The following is a 17,188-nucleotide window of genomic DNA, read 5'->3' as shown; positions in this document are numbered from 1 at the left end:
CTAGCGGGACTGGCCTGAGGGATTTTAAAGGGGGTTTTAATTACTTTTAAATTGGACATATTTAAATATTTCGTTTTAATCAAATTTTAATTAAGTATGTATATATGTTAGTATTTTATTCAATTGTCAGCCGCCCTGAGTCCGTAAGGAGAAGGGCGGGATATAAATGCAATTAATAAATAAATAAATAAATAAATACAGTTGTGGTTGGATGGAGCTGATAAGAGAGAGCTGAGAAGTTTAAAGAACAAAAGAAAATGTATGAATATAATAAAAAGAAATGTTTGCAAGAACTATCTTAAAAAAGATCTTGTTTTCTGAGAAAGAATAAACTATAACTTTGTCCAATATTCAACATGCACAATTTTAAAAACACAAGTTCTTTACTTTTTCCTCTTATGCACATTTCAAAAAATTAAAAAATAGAGTGATGGGTTAGCTGTAATATAATGTAATATTAATGTTTAAAATGCTTTTATTTGCTGTCTTAGAAATAATTGTAGGCTCTAACCCAGGGGTAGGCAACCTTGGCTCTTTTATGACTCGTGGACTTCAACTCCCATAATTCCTCTGGCTCAGGTGGCTGGCTCAGGAATTCTGGGAGTTGAAGTCCACGAATCATAAAAGAGTCAAGGTTGCCTACCCCTGCTCTAACCTATGCACAATATACAAGAGGCACAATTTATTTTTCTGTAGCTCAACATGTATCTTGAATTTCATTTCTCTGTGACATTGGAATGTTCATGTTAGAGAATATTTCTCATTTTACCAACTCTGGAAGGGGCATGTGGATAACTTAGTTCAGTACTCTAATTTGAAAAGATAAGCCACATAATCCAAAATATGCTTCAGTACATGAAGTTTAATTACTGGGATATTCTGCTTTGAGAATTACCTTCCAAAGGAGAGCTTATGAGTTAATAGTTCTGTCATGCACAATATCTGGTAATATCTGAATGCATCCATCCTGTGTTTTATTATAGCTCCATATAGCAAATTGTCTTGGAATTGGAAAATCAAATGTAAATTAATTTTATGTGCATTCTGCATTAAATAAAAACTACTTTCTTGTTAAGGGAGGGAAATGAAATATTCTTTTTAATTCTTTTACTATATGCATGACACTTCTGCACTTTCATATCATAGAAAATCTCTCTGCTTTGAGCTTATAATGCGAATAGGCCAACAAAAAGACTGCCCTACAGCAGCCAGGTGATGAGAAGAAACTACCAGTATTAGCAAATTGTGGTCTGAAATAGTCCATCCATTGGCTTTTTATAGTTCTAACACATTGGTTCCCAACCTTTTCTATACCCTGCACTCCTAGAACGCTTCTGATATATTCTCATACCCCTTACAAACATTTGAAATAACGGCAACGAATTATGCATATACACTATAATTTTGAAAACCCAAGTTTTTGTACCCCCTGGAATATCGCCTCGCATCCCTGGTTGGGAACTCCTGTTCTAACAGGAGGTTCTTTAGTGAAGATTTGCCTGGGGCCTTTTTTCTTCTGAAATAATTGTAGGCTCTAACCCAGGGTAGGCAACCTTGGCTCTTTTATGACTCGTGGACTTCAACTCCCAGAATTCCTCTGGCTCAGGTGGCTGGCTCAGGAATTCTGGGAGTTGAAGTCCACGAGTCATAAAAGAGCCAAGGTTGCCTACCCCTGCTCTAACCTATCCAGAGATTCCTGTGGCAGGTTATAGTCTTTTAATATCAGGATAAAGCAAACCTATGACCACTATTAGGACCAGAACGTCTGTCGCTAAGCAAGCTGTCATTAAGTGAATTGCATCCAATTTTATGTCCTTTTGCTGTGGTCATTAGGTGAATCACCATAGTTGTCAAGAGAATCTCATGGTCATTAGATGAAACCAGCTTCACCCATTGACTTTGTTAGAAGCCAGCTAGGAAGGTTGCAAATGGCAATTACGTGACCACGGGATGATGCAACCGTTGTAAATACATGCTGGTTGCCTAACGCCTAAGTTTTGATCATGTGCAGAAATGTACCGCGTTGTCCTAGACCAGGGGTAGGCAACCTTGGCTCTTTTATGACTTGTGGACTTCAACTCCCAGAATTCCTGAGTCAGCATAGCTGCCCAGAGGGGAGTTTAAACACTATATAAATAAGCTTTAGAGGATTCTTCAGTGTGTATATTTAGTGGACTTCCAGAAGAAGAAATGGTGGACTGAAGACGACTCTGTGAAAAATGGAGCTGAGGACCATGGCCAAAGATTGAAGGGTCAATGAATATTGACCCTTTCTATTTTCTGTATTTTTCTTGTTCTCTGTACCTTCCATTCTTCCATCCTATTTTTAGTTTAATAATAGATTTTGCTATTTTAATTAAAATCCTTAGTATTTAATTTAGTTTATTTTACTTTAATAAATTAAATTATTATTTAACTCTTTTTATGTATTTTAATTTAATTAGAATCCTTAATTGTTAAGTTCAAATAGAGAGGCAGAGAGGATTTTTCAGTGTGTATTTTCATTTATATATCATATGGATTTAGACTATTTTACAATAGTTCCGTTATTTATTTATTTCCTTAAGGATTTGTTCTAGAAATAGAAGAAGCAAGGTCTGAAGAAACTCCCCTTACCAAGACAATATGTTGTTTGTCTGGCTAAATGCAGATAGATAATTTTATTGGTTCATGAGAATGTGGTGTCTTCAACTGCATTTACATTATCACCTTATTACTGAAATGGAAGGAAAGGTCATCCTAGTTACTCAAGAAGCAGGGATAATGGGTCTCCACAGAGGAAGAGATAAACTTCTGTCTTGACCCTAAGGGCAAGTTGGGGTATTGTGTTGGCAATCACAGATACATTCGCATTGACATGCCCACGTATATATAGAGCACAGTGTTCTCCATCCAGAGGATATAAAGAGGGAACATTACAACCGGCCTCCACCCTTCTTAGTTCACCAGTGGTGCATTGGTTACTGATTTTCTGCAGAACTAGGGCCCATAGACCCCATCAGAAGGTCAGAACTTCAGCTTCTCTTCTGAGAGGGCCCTGCAGCTGTTGAGTTTCACAGAAACAAGATCTTTTAAGAAATAGATTTAGCTGCAAGCTTGGCTGAATGGTGGATGCAGGCAAGTGGAGAGGAGAGGAGACTGTAAGGCTCTTGGAAGGCAGTAGATTGCTCACTCTTTTCCCAGATCTGGTATTACCTTTCCTAATGTGAGAAACTGCACTTTCAAACTACCGGTAGGTGTTCCTGTGCTGAATGCAAATTTGCTTAATACTTTAAATGATTGAAGAAAGCAAATGGACTTGATCATTGTATGCGTAATGATCAGGACAGTTTTGCGTGATTGTTTTGCTGCATAATATCCATTTCATCAGGCGGTAGTGTTGGAATAACAAGGAAGTAAATTCTCCTTTTGAATTGCGCCAGGTATCCTCAGAAGCTGGATTATCTCTTTTGCTGTTTTTTTTTTGGGGGGGGGGTTTGCAGAACTTCTGTCTGTGGCCTTGCTGATCCATTCTGGTTATTCTCACATGATCCTGCATTTGTGACTGTGGCATTTTCTTAATAAGTGTTTAGGAAGTGATAATAGTTCTGAGTCATGGCTGACTGTGCCTGGTGGTTGGATGTAGTTTTCGCACAGTGAGACTTGATGGCCTGATTCATTGAAATATGAGACCGCTTACAGTTTCCATGCCGAGGAACAAAAGAATAATGGCCCGCAAAACACATTTTACTGCTATTAGCTTTTCAAGCAGACTGAGCTATTCTCTAGTGTGCTTGGGCAATTATGTTTGTGTTTGATCTTTGCCCGATTGCTGTTTCCAAAACTAAGGTGGTTGCTTTCCTTTCCTTTCCTTTCCTCTCTCCTACCATCTTTGACCTGAGGCGAGGAAATACATTGAATTAAATAAACTGCTAAGATTAAAGAAGAGATGAAGATTGACTGTATTGTCAAAACATGAAAGTAGCGTATAATATGTGGAAAGCTGGCCAATCATCCTTCATCATGCATTGATATCGAACTGCGCATCACTGGCAAAGCAGGTCACTAGAATAATAAAGAGATGTCAGTGATGCTGATTATTTGGACATGTCCACCAGGGAATATCTTCTTGAAGAAATCATCAGTACATACCTAGATTATTTTTAAAACATCTTTCTTACATAGAAAATTATTATAAAAACATTGTAACTCTCCCCCACTTTTTTTCCCTACCAAAATGCCCACTGCAGATACTGTGATGAAAACAGACTGTTGATTGAAAGAATTCTATAGGATGTATATGTGTGACTAGGGGCATCATATATTTTTTTCAGCAGAGGACAATTTGGCAGGTTTTACCTCCAGTGCTGTGGGTTCCCAAGAGCTTGACTCTTTCAGATTTCCCATTGATAGGAAGTCCTATAAGAACACAGAAGGGCTACAGTAATGATTACTGTGGCGGCAGCGCTAACCTGAAATTCCACTGCCTTAGGAGATGGCCTTTGTTTGTTAAGCAGCCTCTGTAGCAGTATTTCCCAACCGTGGGAATTTCCAGGAGTGTGGACTTCAATTCCCAGAATTCTCATCATTAACAAAATCAAATGAGTTGGAAGAGACCTTGGAGGTCTTCTAGCCCAGAGGTCCCCAACCTTTTGGGCACCAGGGACCAGTTCCGTGGAGAGATGTTTTTCTGCGGACTGGAAGAGGCCTGGTTTCATGTACTGCCTGCATCCAGTGGATGGGGCGTTGCTTGTTTGCGCAGCCCGGTTTCTGCCATGCTGTGGCCTGGTGCCGGTCCACGGATGGGGGATGGGGACCCCTGCTCTAGTCCAATCCCCTACTCAAGCAGAAAACCCTATACCATTTCAGATAGATGATTGCCCACTCCCTTCTTAAAAACCTCCAGTGTTGGAGTGCCCCCAACTTCTGGAGGCAAGTCGTTCTACTGATTAATTGTTCTAACTATCCGGAATTTTTTTCCTTTGTTCTAGATTGGTTCTTTCCATCCATTGCTTCTTGTCGTGCCTTTAGGTGCTTCGGAGAATAGGTTAACCCCCTCTTCTTTGTAGCAGCTCCTTAGGTATTGGAACATTGCTATAAATGGTCATGCTGGTTTTGGAATTCTAGGGGCTGAAGACCATGCTCCTGGAAATTTCCAAGGTTGGAAAACCCTGGTTTATTGACTGCCCAAAACAGGCTAATTATGGCTTTTACCCACTTCTCTGTCCCCCACACCTTTTCTGATTTTTTTACCTTCTACATGCAAGTAAGAAACTCTGACGCTTCCAAAACATTCATAATCAATCGTGTAGCTTTTGTTGATTTTTTAATCTTAATCTTTTTCAGTTTAGTAATGTCAAAAAAGTAATTAAAACTTCAAAATAATACCTAAAGCAAGGGAATGAAACATTCTAGATTTAGATATAATATCTAATGTGCCAAGTCAAGAGTACGATGGTAGATTGGTTTTGATGGGGTTCTAAATATATCCACAGAAGTGAAATTGTTGGGCTGAGAAATATGAAGAAAATTTGATCTAGCAAGACCAAGAAAGAACTTTTCTTGAAAATCAGCTGTGCTATATAGGTTTTTTTAAAGAAAATTTTATTGATTTTCTAGTTTTACATTTAAATATTTGAAAAGCAACGTGGCGGCTGAGTTGGTCAATAATTGAATAACATACAAATAACTTTAGTACAGATCACAAACTATTACATTAAATATTTCCTCTCTTTTCCCCTTGATATTTACTGTCTCATATTTAAATTAATACAATTCTTATTATATCGATTAAATAAAAATAACTTTCTTACATTTATCAATAATTTTTAGTTTAGCTGTGCTATATAGTTACTTTCCAAGGCACAAAATAAATTTACAACTCCATTTTAATTTGATATCGTTTCCTTCATAAAAGTAAACCATTGTAAACTTTTTATCTCTAAAATGCATTTTAGCTTTGATTTTTGGTAAAAAAACACTTTTATTCCCAGTACTTTCCCTTATACTGATATACTTGCAATACGCTTGGGGATAGTCAAGACTATAAAAACTGTAAAATACTGCCTGAATATTAATAGCAACTTATTTATGAAACTAGAATACATTTAGAATATAGAAGGAGCACTTCATTACATTTTGATGTGTTTACCATGGCTTCATCCCTCTACTTTTTCCCTCCCTCCAGGAATTCCAGAAAGGAACTTAATGACATACGATTTGAGTTTACTCCAGGCAGAGGTAAGACTTTTAATTGAAATTATGTTTTTATGACTCCAAATGGAATTTCAGAAATTGATTTCTGTTTTATCGGCTTAGTATAAATTAGCTCTATGAAACGTACCAACCAAATGTTTTAGACTATCCTAATTCACCAAAACAAATCTAGTGCCAAGTGTGCATATTTTTAGTGGCATAGTTATGGATTGTATGGTTGAACTTAGAGGATGTTACATAGGAAAATAACTGTCTGGTACTTTTGCTTGATTTTAATCTAGTGAAGTACAGTCCATTAATGTCTCCCCGCTGATAGCTGATCTAATAGTTTTGTACTGAATGCAATGTTATGGTATGCCAGTAAGTGGTCCCGATATAAAAACTAACCATAGATAGAATATAAACTGCCAAAGGCTTGATAATTATGCTTTTAAAACCACCCCCCATATTGCTCTAGGAGACACTGTAATGTTTCCCCTAGCAACAACAAGGAAAACACATAGCTTTTGAATACTTTAATCTTTGTAGCATAGCTCAGACAGCAGCAGCTCATCTACTGTCAGGCACAAAAAACCAGGTCCACCCGTGAAGGCCTAATTAAACTGATTTATTGCTAAAAAACCTGGTGACAGGAATCTACTCAACTAACTGGTCAGCACATGTTGGGAGTTAGATAACAGTTAACAGAAATCAAGGGGGAGTAGGGTTGAACTTAATCTGCTTGTGGCTACTAGGGATTCTAGGCTGATCCTTCTTTTAACTCCGCCCTCAGGTTCTTCTACTGCTTCTCCTACAGCTGAATGTCTTAATGAAGTATTTATACTTGTCTTTGCTGATATCATGTACAGGTGGTCCTGGACTTACAACCATTCATTTATTCATTGACTGTTCAAAATTACAATGGCACTGAAAAAAGTGACTTAGAAGGGGTCCTCACACCTACAGCTGCCACAGCATCCCCACAATCATGTGATCGCCATTTGTAACCTTCCCTGCAGGCTTCCACTAAGCCAGATTCATGTAACAATCACGCAATTCACTTAACAACTCTGACAAAAAAAGGTTGTAAAATCCAGTATGACTCACTTAGCAGCCATCTTGTTTATAAACTGTGGTCATAAACTGAGGTCTACCGGTAATGGACATAACATAAATCCAGAGGGGGAAAAATACTGACTGCATGGCTAATAGTGAAGAATGCTAGATGCTGTAGGAACAGCTTCTCCCAAGCTACAGGCTGCCCAGTTCTGCTTTAACCAAAGCTGTTCACGTTTAAGCCTTGTAGCTAAATTTTAAAAAGCTGCAGGTATTCAGGACAACCGTGTTTTAATTGATCTTTCCTTTGAAAATGTTTTTATTTTTATCGTTGCACAGTTGACCATGCTTTAAAAGCAATCTCGATGCAAATAAAACAACAGTATTGTATGTCTGTCTGACTTCTGCAATATACACAGTTGAAGATACAAGGGCTGATATAGTCCTCCTGACACACAAGCATTTTGATTGTGGTATAAAATGTTCCCTCACTGAAAATATCGGAAAGCAGTGTAACACAAGAATATATCAAGTTGAGATTGTTGGAACAACATAGCTTAGGAAGGCTAATAAAGGCTAAGAACAATAGTTACAAAAGGTACAGCAGCTTTCTATATTAATTTGCAGCTTTAGGCAAAAATTTTCTCATAGCGAGACGCTAGTGCTGTCCTCAGATTGCAAGCCTTCTGTGTAGACCCAGGAGGAGGCTTCCAGGTTACTAATAACATTTACCTGTAGATGTCTTGTGTGAATGAAATTCCTCTCTTCAAAGTGAGGAAAGGGAATAAAAGTGTTATGTCTGTGCTTGTTTAAGAACATTGTTATGTTTCCGTGTCTCTTTGAATAAAGATGTCCAATTATGTATTATAAGAGAACTTTGGTACTTAAACAGTAATGCTTTATATAAGATTTATGAAGAATGTATCAGTTCTGTGGGGTCCTACCATGTTGAAATTGCAGAGTAGTAGTAATGGAATGCAAGTTGTTTTTAATGAAAATAGTTTTGATTGACGCACGTGTTGGCAATGGTTGTTCATTAGAATAAATATACTTCTTATACAAATTGCCTTGGCTTATTGATATTTTTCATTTTTGTCACTTTTATTAGGCCTAATGCCTATTCATTTCACATTTTACAGATACGGCAGATGGTGTATCTCAAGAGCTGTTCTCTGCAGGCTTGGTTGATGGCCATGATGTAGTTATAGGTAAATTATGTTTCATTCTAAGATTATGTTATACCCAAAACTCAGAACATTAAATGCATACAGGCCCGTTCATAATATCATCCGTGCTTGGAATTTTATGAAAACATACCACGGCATTTTTCTTCAATTCACAAGGTATATTTCCTGATGTGATTTAGACAAATGCTTCACTTTACTTTAATTTAGGTATTCTTTCTTCACTTTGGTCTTTATGTTCTAAAAATCTTATATTAATGCTTCTGTTTTCTTTTGTCCTTTCTATTCCTTCTGACATGTCCCTTTGGATTGTGATTATTGTGTAACTGTCCCTTGCCAGCCTTAATAACTTCAGTAAATCTCAGAAAACGAGAGAAAGGATTTAGATTCTATAGGATCTTCATGGATGATGAGCAACAATTTTCCACATCAGCAGCTACTTGGGAGCTGAAATGATTAAAGTGGGCTTTCCCAGCTTGGTACCAATCAAATGGGAAAAGTTGAAACTATGTACAAAATTTGTGGTTTTTCTGTTCTGTAACTCAAGCTCTGCTTTTATAATCTCAGGCTGAAGGAGAATTAAATAAAATCCTCAATTTTAGTTTAAATCAGGAGGGCAATAGGATGACTATAGAATCTTGAATTTACTTTACTTCCACTTAATATTGTTGATACTGTGCTTTCAGGAGAAAAGTAGAGCATTTGTCTTTATATAGATACTGAAAATTGTTTAGGAATTTGACGGGAGCCCTGCCCACAGGCCCAAGTTCTATAGCACTTTTCTCAATCTCAGCAACTTTAAGATATGTGGACTTCAACTCCCAGAATTCCTCAGCCAGCATGCTCTCTGGGGAATTCTGGGAATTGAACTCCAAGCTTCTTAAAGTTACTGAGCTTAAGAAACACTGACCTATACATTCATTCAGTGAACTAGACTTACAGTGTTATTTGTGGGCCTTCACACATTTTTCTTTGTTTAGTTTTTACTTATCTATGCATATACATAACATTTTTTTAGAAAATATGTGCAAGGGAGACAGATAATATTACATGTTCTCCCATGAGAGATGCAAATTGCAACAAAAACTTGTTTTGTGGTTTAGTTCTGCCATCTTCCAGAATGATGAAGAATCAGTGCCATCTCTTTGAATAAAATACCAGATATTTAAACCAGCCAAACTTCCTTCTTTCAGAGTTTCTGTTTGATTAAAAAAAGTATAATTATATCAAATAGGATTTTTTTTTTGCCATTTCTTATAGTGTATACACCCTCGCTTACAAACAATTCTTCCTGCAGTCCTCCGAATGAATATTTTTCTGTAACTTGAAATGGCAAGGATAAATTGAACTTTTATTTTCAGGAAGAAAACTGTAGCATACATTCTTTCCCTCTGTTTGCATTCCAAAGACTCCTGTGGATTACATGCCATTTTTTAGGTGAAATGTGCAGAAAATTGACCTGTTGTTGATGTGAGAAAAAAACAAAAATTGGATTTGGTGAAAGTGCTTTGAGATCTGAGATTCTATTTATTTTCTTCATGAACTATAAATAATACAAAATTTGAAAACCCAGATGAACAGGGCAATATTTTTCTTTGACTTATATATCTCTATATTGTATATTAATAATTATATCAAGTAAATCTGAAAACTTCCAGCAACATGCATAGATAAAAAGTTTTATTGTGTGTGTGTATGGATAAGCACACTTCAAGCACATTTATTGTGTGGTGTTGATTTTCAAGGAGGCTTCATGTGTGGTGTTTAAAAAGATTTGATATGAGGTTCAACATGAGTTTAAAAACAGATATAATACTTCCGGGCAAGTCAGTGTGTCTGTAAAATAGAAAAACCTGAACTTTTTAATGACTTTTTATTCCTTGTTCAAAAGATAAATCTTACACATAAAAAACATAAGTAACTTTGCTTGAATTCATCGGTTCTAGTTGCGTCTGTCATTTTCACTCAAACTTAAATTTAAATACGCTTTTCAGAATAAGAGTCTCTTGGCTTATATTGAACCATAAATCAGCGCTTAGCCCTGATGCCTCTAATAAAAATTAGATTTATGACCCATTTCCTAAAGCAGGGTCATCCGTGAATTTACCTCATTCATTCATTTAGAAAACATTGCTTGCATTAGCCATAAATAAATCGCTCCAGATCAGATGATTTTGTAAGAGTAAAAGTAAATGGTAAACCTTTCTTCGTACAGACACACTTGCATGCACATGCACACACTACAGCAGTGTTTATGATGCTGGAGAGACATCTCCTGTATTCATTCTTTACCCTTGTCAACATGGTCAGCGACAAGAGAATTCAATAAACCTGGAGGAGCACCAGCTTGCTGCTTGTGTCTTAAAGCTCTGTTGGGTCCTAAAGCTAAAGTAATCACTTCTTGAATGGCAGCTCACATTAGAGACAGCTATGCCTGTTTCCAGGCATATTGGGATAGTTGTATTCCTTCTTGTGATCCTTCCTATGGCGATGAAAGTATAATTGGGCTCCAAGGACAAACTCTGAATGAGATTCCTGCCGAATATTTTTATCCAGGGCGCAGGTCTGATTGAGAGGGACATTCAAAACTTGTTTGAACGTTAAGTCTTAATCTCTAATGCAGTGGTTCTCAACCTGTGGGTCGGGACCCCATTTGGGGTCGATCGACCATTTCATGGGAGTCGCCAAGCAAGGCTGTCCGCCATTTTTTTTGTCCGCCATTTTTTCCCCCTTTTCCGGCAGGTGCCTTACCTCCCTTGGACTGGGCCAGCTGGTGGTCGGCCTGCTCTGTCTCTGCCGCTTGCCAGCTACGCCTCGGCCGGTGCAGGGAGCGGAACCACGCATGCGCGGCGCTCCCGGGCAGGGAAAGTCCTCGACTTACGACCGGTTGGGTAGTCCTCGACTTACGACCAGTTTAGTCCTCGACTTACGACCGGTTTAGTCCTCGACTTACAACCAGTTTAGTCCTCGACTTACGACCGGTTGGGGTCGCAGCATTAAAAAGGTTGAGAACCACTGCTCTAATGGAAGATGGGAAAAATTTTTCAATGTGCTAAAGCAGTCTTCTACAGCCATCTTCCAGATGTGTTAGGCTTATAAGGAAGCATAACTTTCAGTAGTTGCCCTTGCTAATGTGAATCAAGAAATCTGTAAAAGCCCTTTAGTTTTAGCATTTGTTCCCAGTCAAAACTGCAATTTTGGAGACGAAGAGATGGGATTTCATGGTAGCCAATTGTATGTGTGATACTACAAGAAGAGACTGAGCTAAATATACAACCAAGACAGGCCTTGCTAGGGGGAAAAAAAAACTAAACTAACTTCCAGCTAAACTAAATGATTTTGGCAGTAAACTGCAAGGATGCCTTTATGATACAACACATAACATGGAGTGACGTCATTGTATAAATGCTCTGAAGATGTGTGAGCATTCGATCATCTGATGCAAATGTCAGTCATCTCATTTACCTGACAACATAATCACACATTATTTGTCCACTCTACTCTTCCTGCAGATGCTGAGAAGTAAGCTAGAACCTTCAGCAGGCAAAGCAATTGAGTCAGATGGGTCCCTCACACACACACACACTTAAGCTTTATTGTTGTCCTGAAAAGTGAAAGTCTTGTGAAAGTCTAAGTTAACCTTCCAGCAGAACAGCTAAGAAGAGCCTAACTTTGTGGTATCCGAAGCAGAACATCCAGATTCAGTCACAGTTTTGTTCCATACAGTATTAACCTTGTGAACTCTCAAACTTCTTCTTTCCACTATGTATTCAAGATGAACAGTGATTAATATTTATATGTTATTTATATGTAAAGGTATAGGTTTATACATATGTTGTATGTAGCACATTTAAATGTGTGTTATGTATGTGTACACTTTTGAGAGCAAGCAACTAAATTTCATTTTTAATGTGTGCCAATGTGCCCACAGTAAAAAATGACAATAAAGGTTGTCTGTCTGCTGCACTTAGCTTGCTAGATACTATAGTTCTTCCTGATAGGCTGAACGTGAAATCTCCATTTTAAAATAATTGTACATTTCGGTGAAGGAATATTCTCCAGTGCCGCATTTGCTTATGAAAGTTATATTTGATTTTTCTTTCTGAATTTCTATACAGAGAGCAAGAGGTTTTAAAATATGCATGAAATAGATTTCTAGCAAGAGTAAATGAGGGGCTGATTGTTAGTTTCATGCAAAGTATGGTCAAAAGAAAAACTGAAATGGCACACCGTAACATTATTATTTCTCAGTAGCTCAGAAAGATCACCTGCAGGAGGTTGCCTAAAGGGTGGATTTGCTGAAGGATATAAAAACAATATAGTTTCTCTTGGAAAAGCCATAGTGGTTTATTCTGTGACTCTCCTCCACAGCTCTCAAGATGGTGCCTGGCTATAAAGCTCATTCTAAGCCTAGTGAGAAGTTACAGAACACAAGGCATTGTCCTTAGGCTATCATTGCTCACTGGAACTTGAGTTCTCAACCTATGACTACAAATGAACCCAAATTTTTGTTACTAAATGAGACTGGTGTTACAACCTTTCTTGCCATAGTTGTTAAATGAATCACTGCATTTGTTAAGTTAGTAACGTTGTTAAGTGAATCTGGCTTCCCCGTTGACTTTGCTTGTCAGAAGGTTGCAAAAGGTGATCACATGACCCCAGGGACGCTGCATACGTCATGCGTATGAGTCAGTTGCCAAGCGTCTGAATTTTGATAGCATGACTATGGGGGTGCTGTAACGGTCGTAAGTATGAAAAATGGTTATAAGCACTATTATTAGTGCTGTTGTAATTTCAAACAGTCACTAAATGAACTGTTGTAAGTCGAGGACTTACCTGCATTGGCAAAAACATTTTTTGACACCACAGCTACTTGGGCTTTTGATGATAAAACTAAATCCAGGAATATCCTTGGATTGTGTTTTTTCCTTTTAGGGGAAGGACAATTCCATTCCATTGTATCCATTTTGAGAACCAGCTGTGCAAAAAACATTCCGGTGTTGTTATATGGTTTCAGTTCATTGGCTATCCTCCAACCAATTATACTTCCAAACACGGATTCAGTACCTATACTGTATGACCAATGGCAAGGAGCTTGCAAGCTAAGCAGGTTTGGACCTGGTTTTTACATGGACATCCCTTGGCTATTGGTTAAACTGAGACATCAGAAGTAATTCCAGAACCTAATGGCAAATGTTACTGATACTTTTGCCATTGCAGGTAATCCTCAACTTGCAACCATTCATTTAGTGACCATTTATAAAAAAGTAACTTATGACCAGTCCTGATAACTTATAGCAATCGCAGTGTCCCCTGGTCCCATGTGACCAAAATTTTGCAACTGGCATGTCTTTACAGTGGTTACAGCATAATGGTGTCATGCGATCACTATTTATAGACTTCCCAGCCAGTTTCTGACAAGCAGAGTTAATGGGGGATGTTGGATTCACTTAATGACTGTGATCCACTTAAGTGACCGCAACCATAAAGGTCATACCATTGGGCACAAGTCCTTTAACTGTGTCGCTTAACAAATTCCAATCCCTATTGTCGTTGTAAATCAAAGACCTTCTTCAGTTGCCTATAAAACCTACATTGATGTATCCATGAAATCACCACAAGGAACATGATTCAAAGGAGGTATCATTTGTCCTCAAGACTGTGACCTTGCCCCAAATCCTCCAATGGGCTCACCTACAAGTTCGATACTTGAAAACAGGAAAGGCAGAATAGAACTGAAGGATCTTACTTTTTACCTTTAGACACTTTTGGTGTACAAGATTCCCCATTCTAGAAATGATACTGGTAGCAAAAGCTTCCACTTCCAGTACTTACAATGAAAATTAGGCCATATTCAATATTCTCAACTTCACGTGTATATAGAGCAGCGGTTCTCAACCTATGGGTCGCGACCCCATGTGGGGTCGATCGACCATTTCACGGGTCGCCAAGCAAGGCTGTCCGCCATTTTTTTCCCCTTTTCCGGCGGGTGCCTTACCTCCCTTGGGCTGGGCCAGCTGGTGGTCGCCCTGCTCCGTCTCTGCCGCTTGCCAGCTATGCCTCGGCCGGCGCAGGGGGCGGAACCACGCATGCGTGGCACTCCCGGGCAGGGAAAGTCCTCGACTTACGACCGGTTGGGTAGTCCTCGACTTACGACCGGTTTAGTCCTCAACTTACGACCAGTTTAGTCCTTGACTTACGACCGTTTGGGGGTCGCGGCATTAAAAAGGTTGAGAACCACTGATATAGAGGATGCTGATCTTGTGGCTTGGTTTTTCACTTCTAGCCTATTCATGCAAGCAATAAATAATAGAGTTAGCAATAGATTATGCACAGAAACGTTAGCTATTGGGTTGTCATGCTCATTCAAAGTAAATATAAATGTAAAATTAAAGACATGATACAAACATACTATTTCTCAACAAGAGGTGACCCTGAAGAAGTTACTCTAGAAAAATTACATTATTTTTTTTATTCTAGGAAGGAAAAATGATGTTAACCTGGACTTCAGGCTGAATGCTTCCCATGATTAGCATCATTCAGGATGCCACCAATCATGGAATTAACTCCATTTCAGATGCCTTCTTTTATAAATATCTCATACGAAATGCCTCATTCTTCTCCTCATAAATAAATTCCTTCTATTTATTAACTAAATACCATGTCATTTGGTGTGTACTCCATGCTTTTCATGCTTTGTTTTCCCCAGTTGCTGCTAATTTACAAAAAATAGTAGATGACCCCAGAGCCTTGAAAACATTAACCTTTAAACTGGTAAGTAAAGTACCGTTGGAGATGAAATGATGTAAGTAAATAGAAAAGAATTACTGATCTTTTTGAGCAAGGTACTTTCTTCATTTCTGGCCTTTATTAGTCTTTTTTTTAACTGAATGCTGACCTTTCAAGCATTTTATTAGTCTATGCAAAATGAAGTTAGAAAGTAGAAAACAGCCTTTGTAGCTTTTTTATTTCACTCGCTGGAAATCATAATTTATAAGAAAGGAAAAGAAAAACCAGCACTACTCTATCAATCTCTGGTGAGCTGACAAACCCTGACATATATCTTGTGTCCTTACGCTCCTCTGTATCTCCTGGTGCCTCCCATGTATTGGCTGACAGGGATAAGACTTTCTGATTTGTGTTAGTTGAATCCCTGAATCTACAATAATTTATTTCTTAAGAAGACAGTAAAATTAAGCTTGGGCATCTGGTGTGAAGTTTGCATTTTTCTGGGTAAATAGCTTACTGTTTGGGAATTGTGGAAATTATTACAGTATGTGTTTCCTGAAGTCCAGAAGGCAATAATAATAGCCATGCTATAGCATGTTTAGCTTCTCTCAGCTATAGTTTGTTTGTTCACCCAGCATACTTCCTCTTACTTTTTTTTTTAATGGGGCCCAATTCACACATTTGATCTGCATCACTCCCATGCTTAATAATTTGCAAATGAAAGTATGGATTCCTTCTGAAGGTACATGTCGGCTTGGACCTTCAGATAAAATAAAAGACTTGTTGAATAATTTTTCTCCTCTTCCCATAGCCATGTATATCACTATAAAATGCTCCTTGCAGAAGTGGAGTGATGGGTTGAAAAGTGCTCATGGATAGTCAGACATTCCCATATTAAATCAAAATGTTCTGATTGAGCAACGTCTCCTCCCTATGCCTCATTGTTGAGGGGTGCCCTTGTTTTATTTTTATTTATTTAAAATATTTATATTAGGCTCCCCATTTAAAGGAAAGAGGGATGTGTTTTGTGATGACTCAAAAGAAAGGGGTCACCATTTCCAGCTTCCCCCATTGATTATAAATATATGCAGTTTCCAAATTCCCAAATTTTGATCACATGACCATGGGGATGTTGCAATGGTTGTAAGTGTGAGGAGGAGTTGCAAGCCAATTCTTTCAGTGCCATTGTAACTCCAAATGGTTGCTAAAGAAATGATTATTAGTCAGGGACTACCTGTACAGTAAAAGATTAATGTGTAGATATGTCTGTGTGCTCTTTGACATCATGCTGGCCACATGACCACAGATACCTCTTTGGACAGCACTGGCTCAGTCGCCCTTGAAATGGAGATGTGCACCGCCCCCTACAGTTGGCATCGATTAGCGGAGTAAAATCTGCAGGGACTCTGCGTTGTGCACAGTTGGAGAGCAGTTCGAGAGAGGCACTATTGAAGACCTCAGTCAGCAATAATTATGACAAAGTGGAATGTCAGTTTTATAATTGGACTAGGAAACAATGTAATCACTGCATCAGAATAATAATATATAGCACATTCAGGTTCCTCAGCTGTTCCCCCTCCAAGTCATGATCTAGAAACAGTTCTGTTATGCCCTAATTGAACTAATTTTTCAGTAGCTAAAGTGGGTTGTAAGTACTGTATCAGACTCAGCTTGAGCTTTGCAGTTGGTCAACCATAGCAAATGGCTCTCCCTATATTGTAGGTAGTGATCGGCTGACTTCCATTTGTGCAGCAGCCCTTCAAAGTTATGGCGCTGCTGGAAAAAAATGGACACATAAATGATCCCCAAAGTTGTGGTCATCACAGCACCTCCATGGTCATGTGATTGTGATCCAAGCACTTGAGTGCCCAGCTCACGAGTTATGTTGTCACAGGGAGCTGTAGTTATGCAATCACCATTTGCAACCAGCCAGCAGGGAGATTGCAAGTTGCTCTGGTAGTTCGCTCCGCCTGCAGTCTCTGTCAGCCCTCCCTCAACTTGCTCACGGCCTGCACTATGCTAAATGACTTGCATATTTTGGAATT

General features: G+C 38.4%; 1 protein-coding gene across 1 annotated transcript in view; it reads left to right on the top strand.

Annotated features, from left to right (window-relative positions):
* Window positions 1-12,039, top strand: part of STK39 (serine/threonine kinase 39) — a 68,184-nt gene extending 56,145 nt beyond the window's left edge. The window contains exons 14-16 of the mRNA XM_015816394.1: window positions 6,167-6,219; window positions 8,370-8,438; window positions 11,927-12,039. Of these exons, the coding sequence (XP_015671880.1) occupies window positions 6,167-6,219; window positions 8,370-8,438; window positions 11,927-11,940 (136 nt within the window). The 3' untranslated portion in view covers window positions 11,941-12,039. The remainder of the gene's footprint in view (window positions 1-6,166; window positions 6,220-8,369; window positions 8,439-11,926) is intronic.
* The last annotated feature ends 5,149 nt before the right edge of the window (window positions 12,040-17,188 follow it).

The sequence above is a fragment of the Protobothrops mucrosquamatus genome, unplaced genomic scaffold, assembly GCF_001527695.2.
Source record: "Protobothrops mucrosquamatus isolate PMUCROS unplaced genomic scaffold, P.Mucros_1.0 scaffold446, whole genome shotgun sequence".
Taxonomy (NCBI): Eukaryota; Metazoa; Chordata; class Lepidosauria; order Squamata; family Viperidae; genus Protobothrops; species Protobothrops mucrosquamatus.
This window is presented reverse-complemented; position numbering and strand designations above follow the sequence as displayed.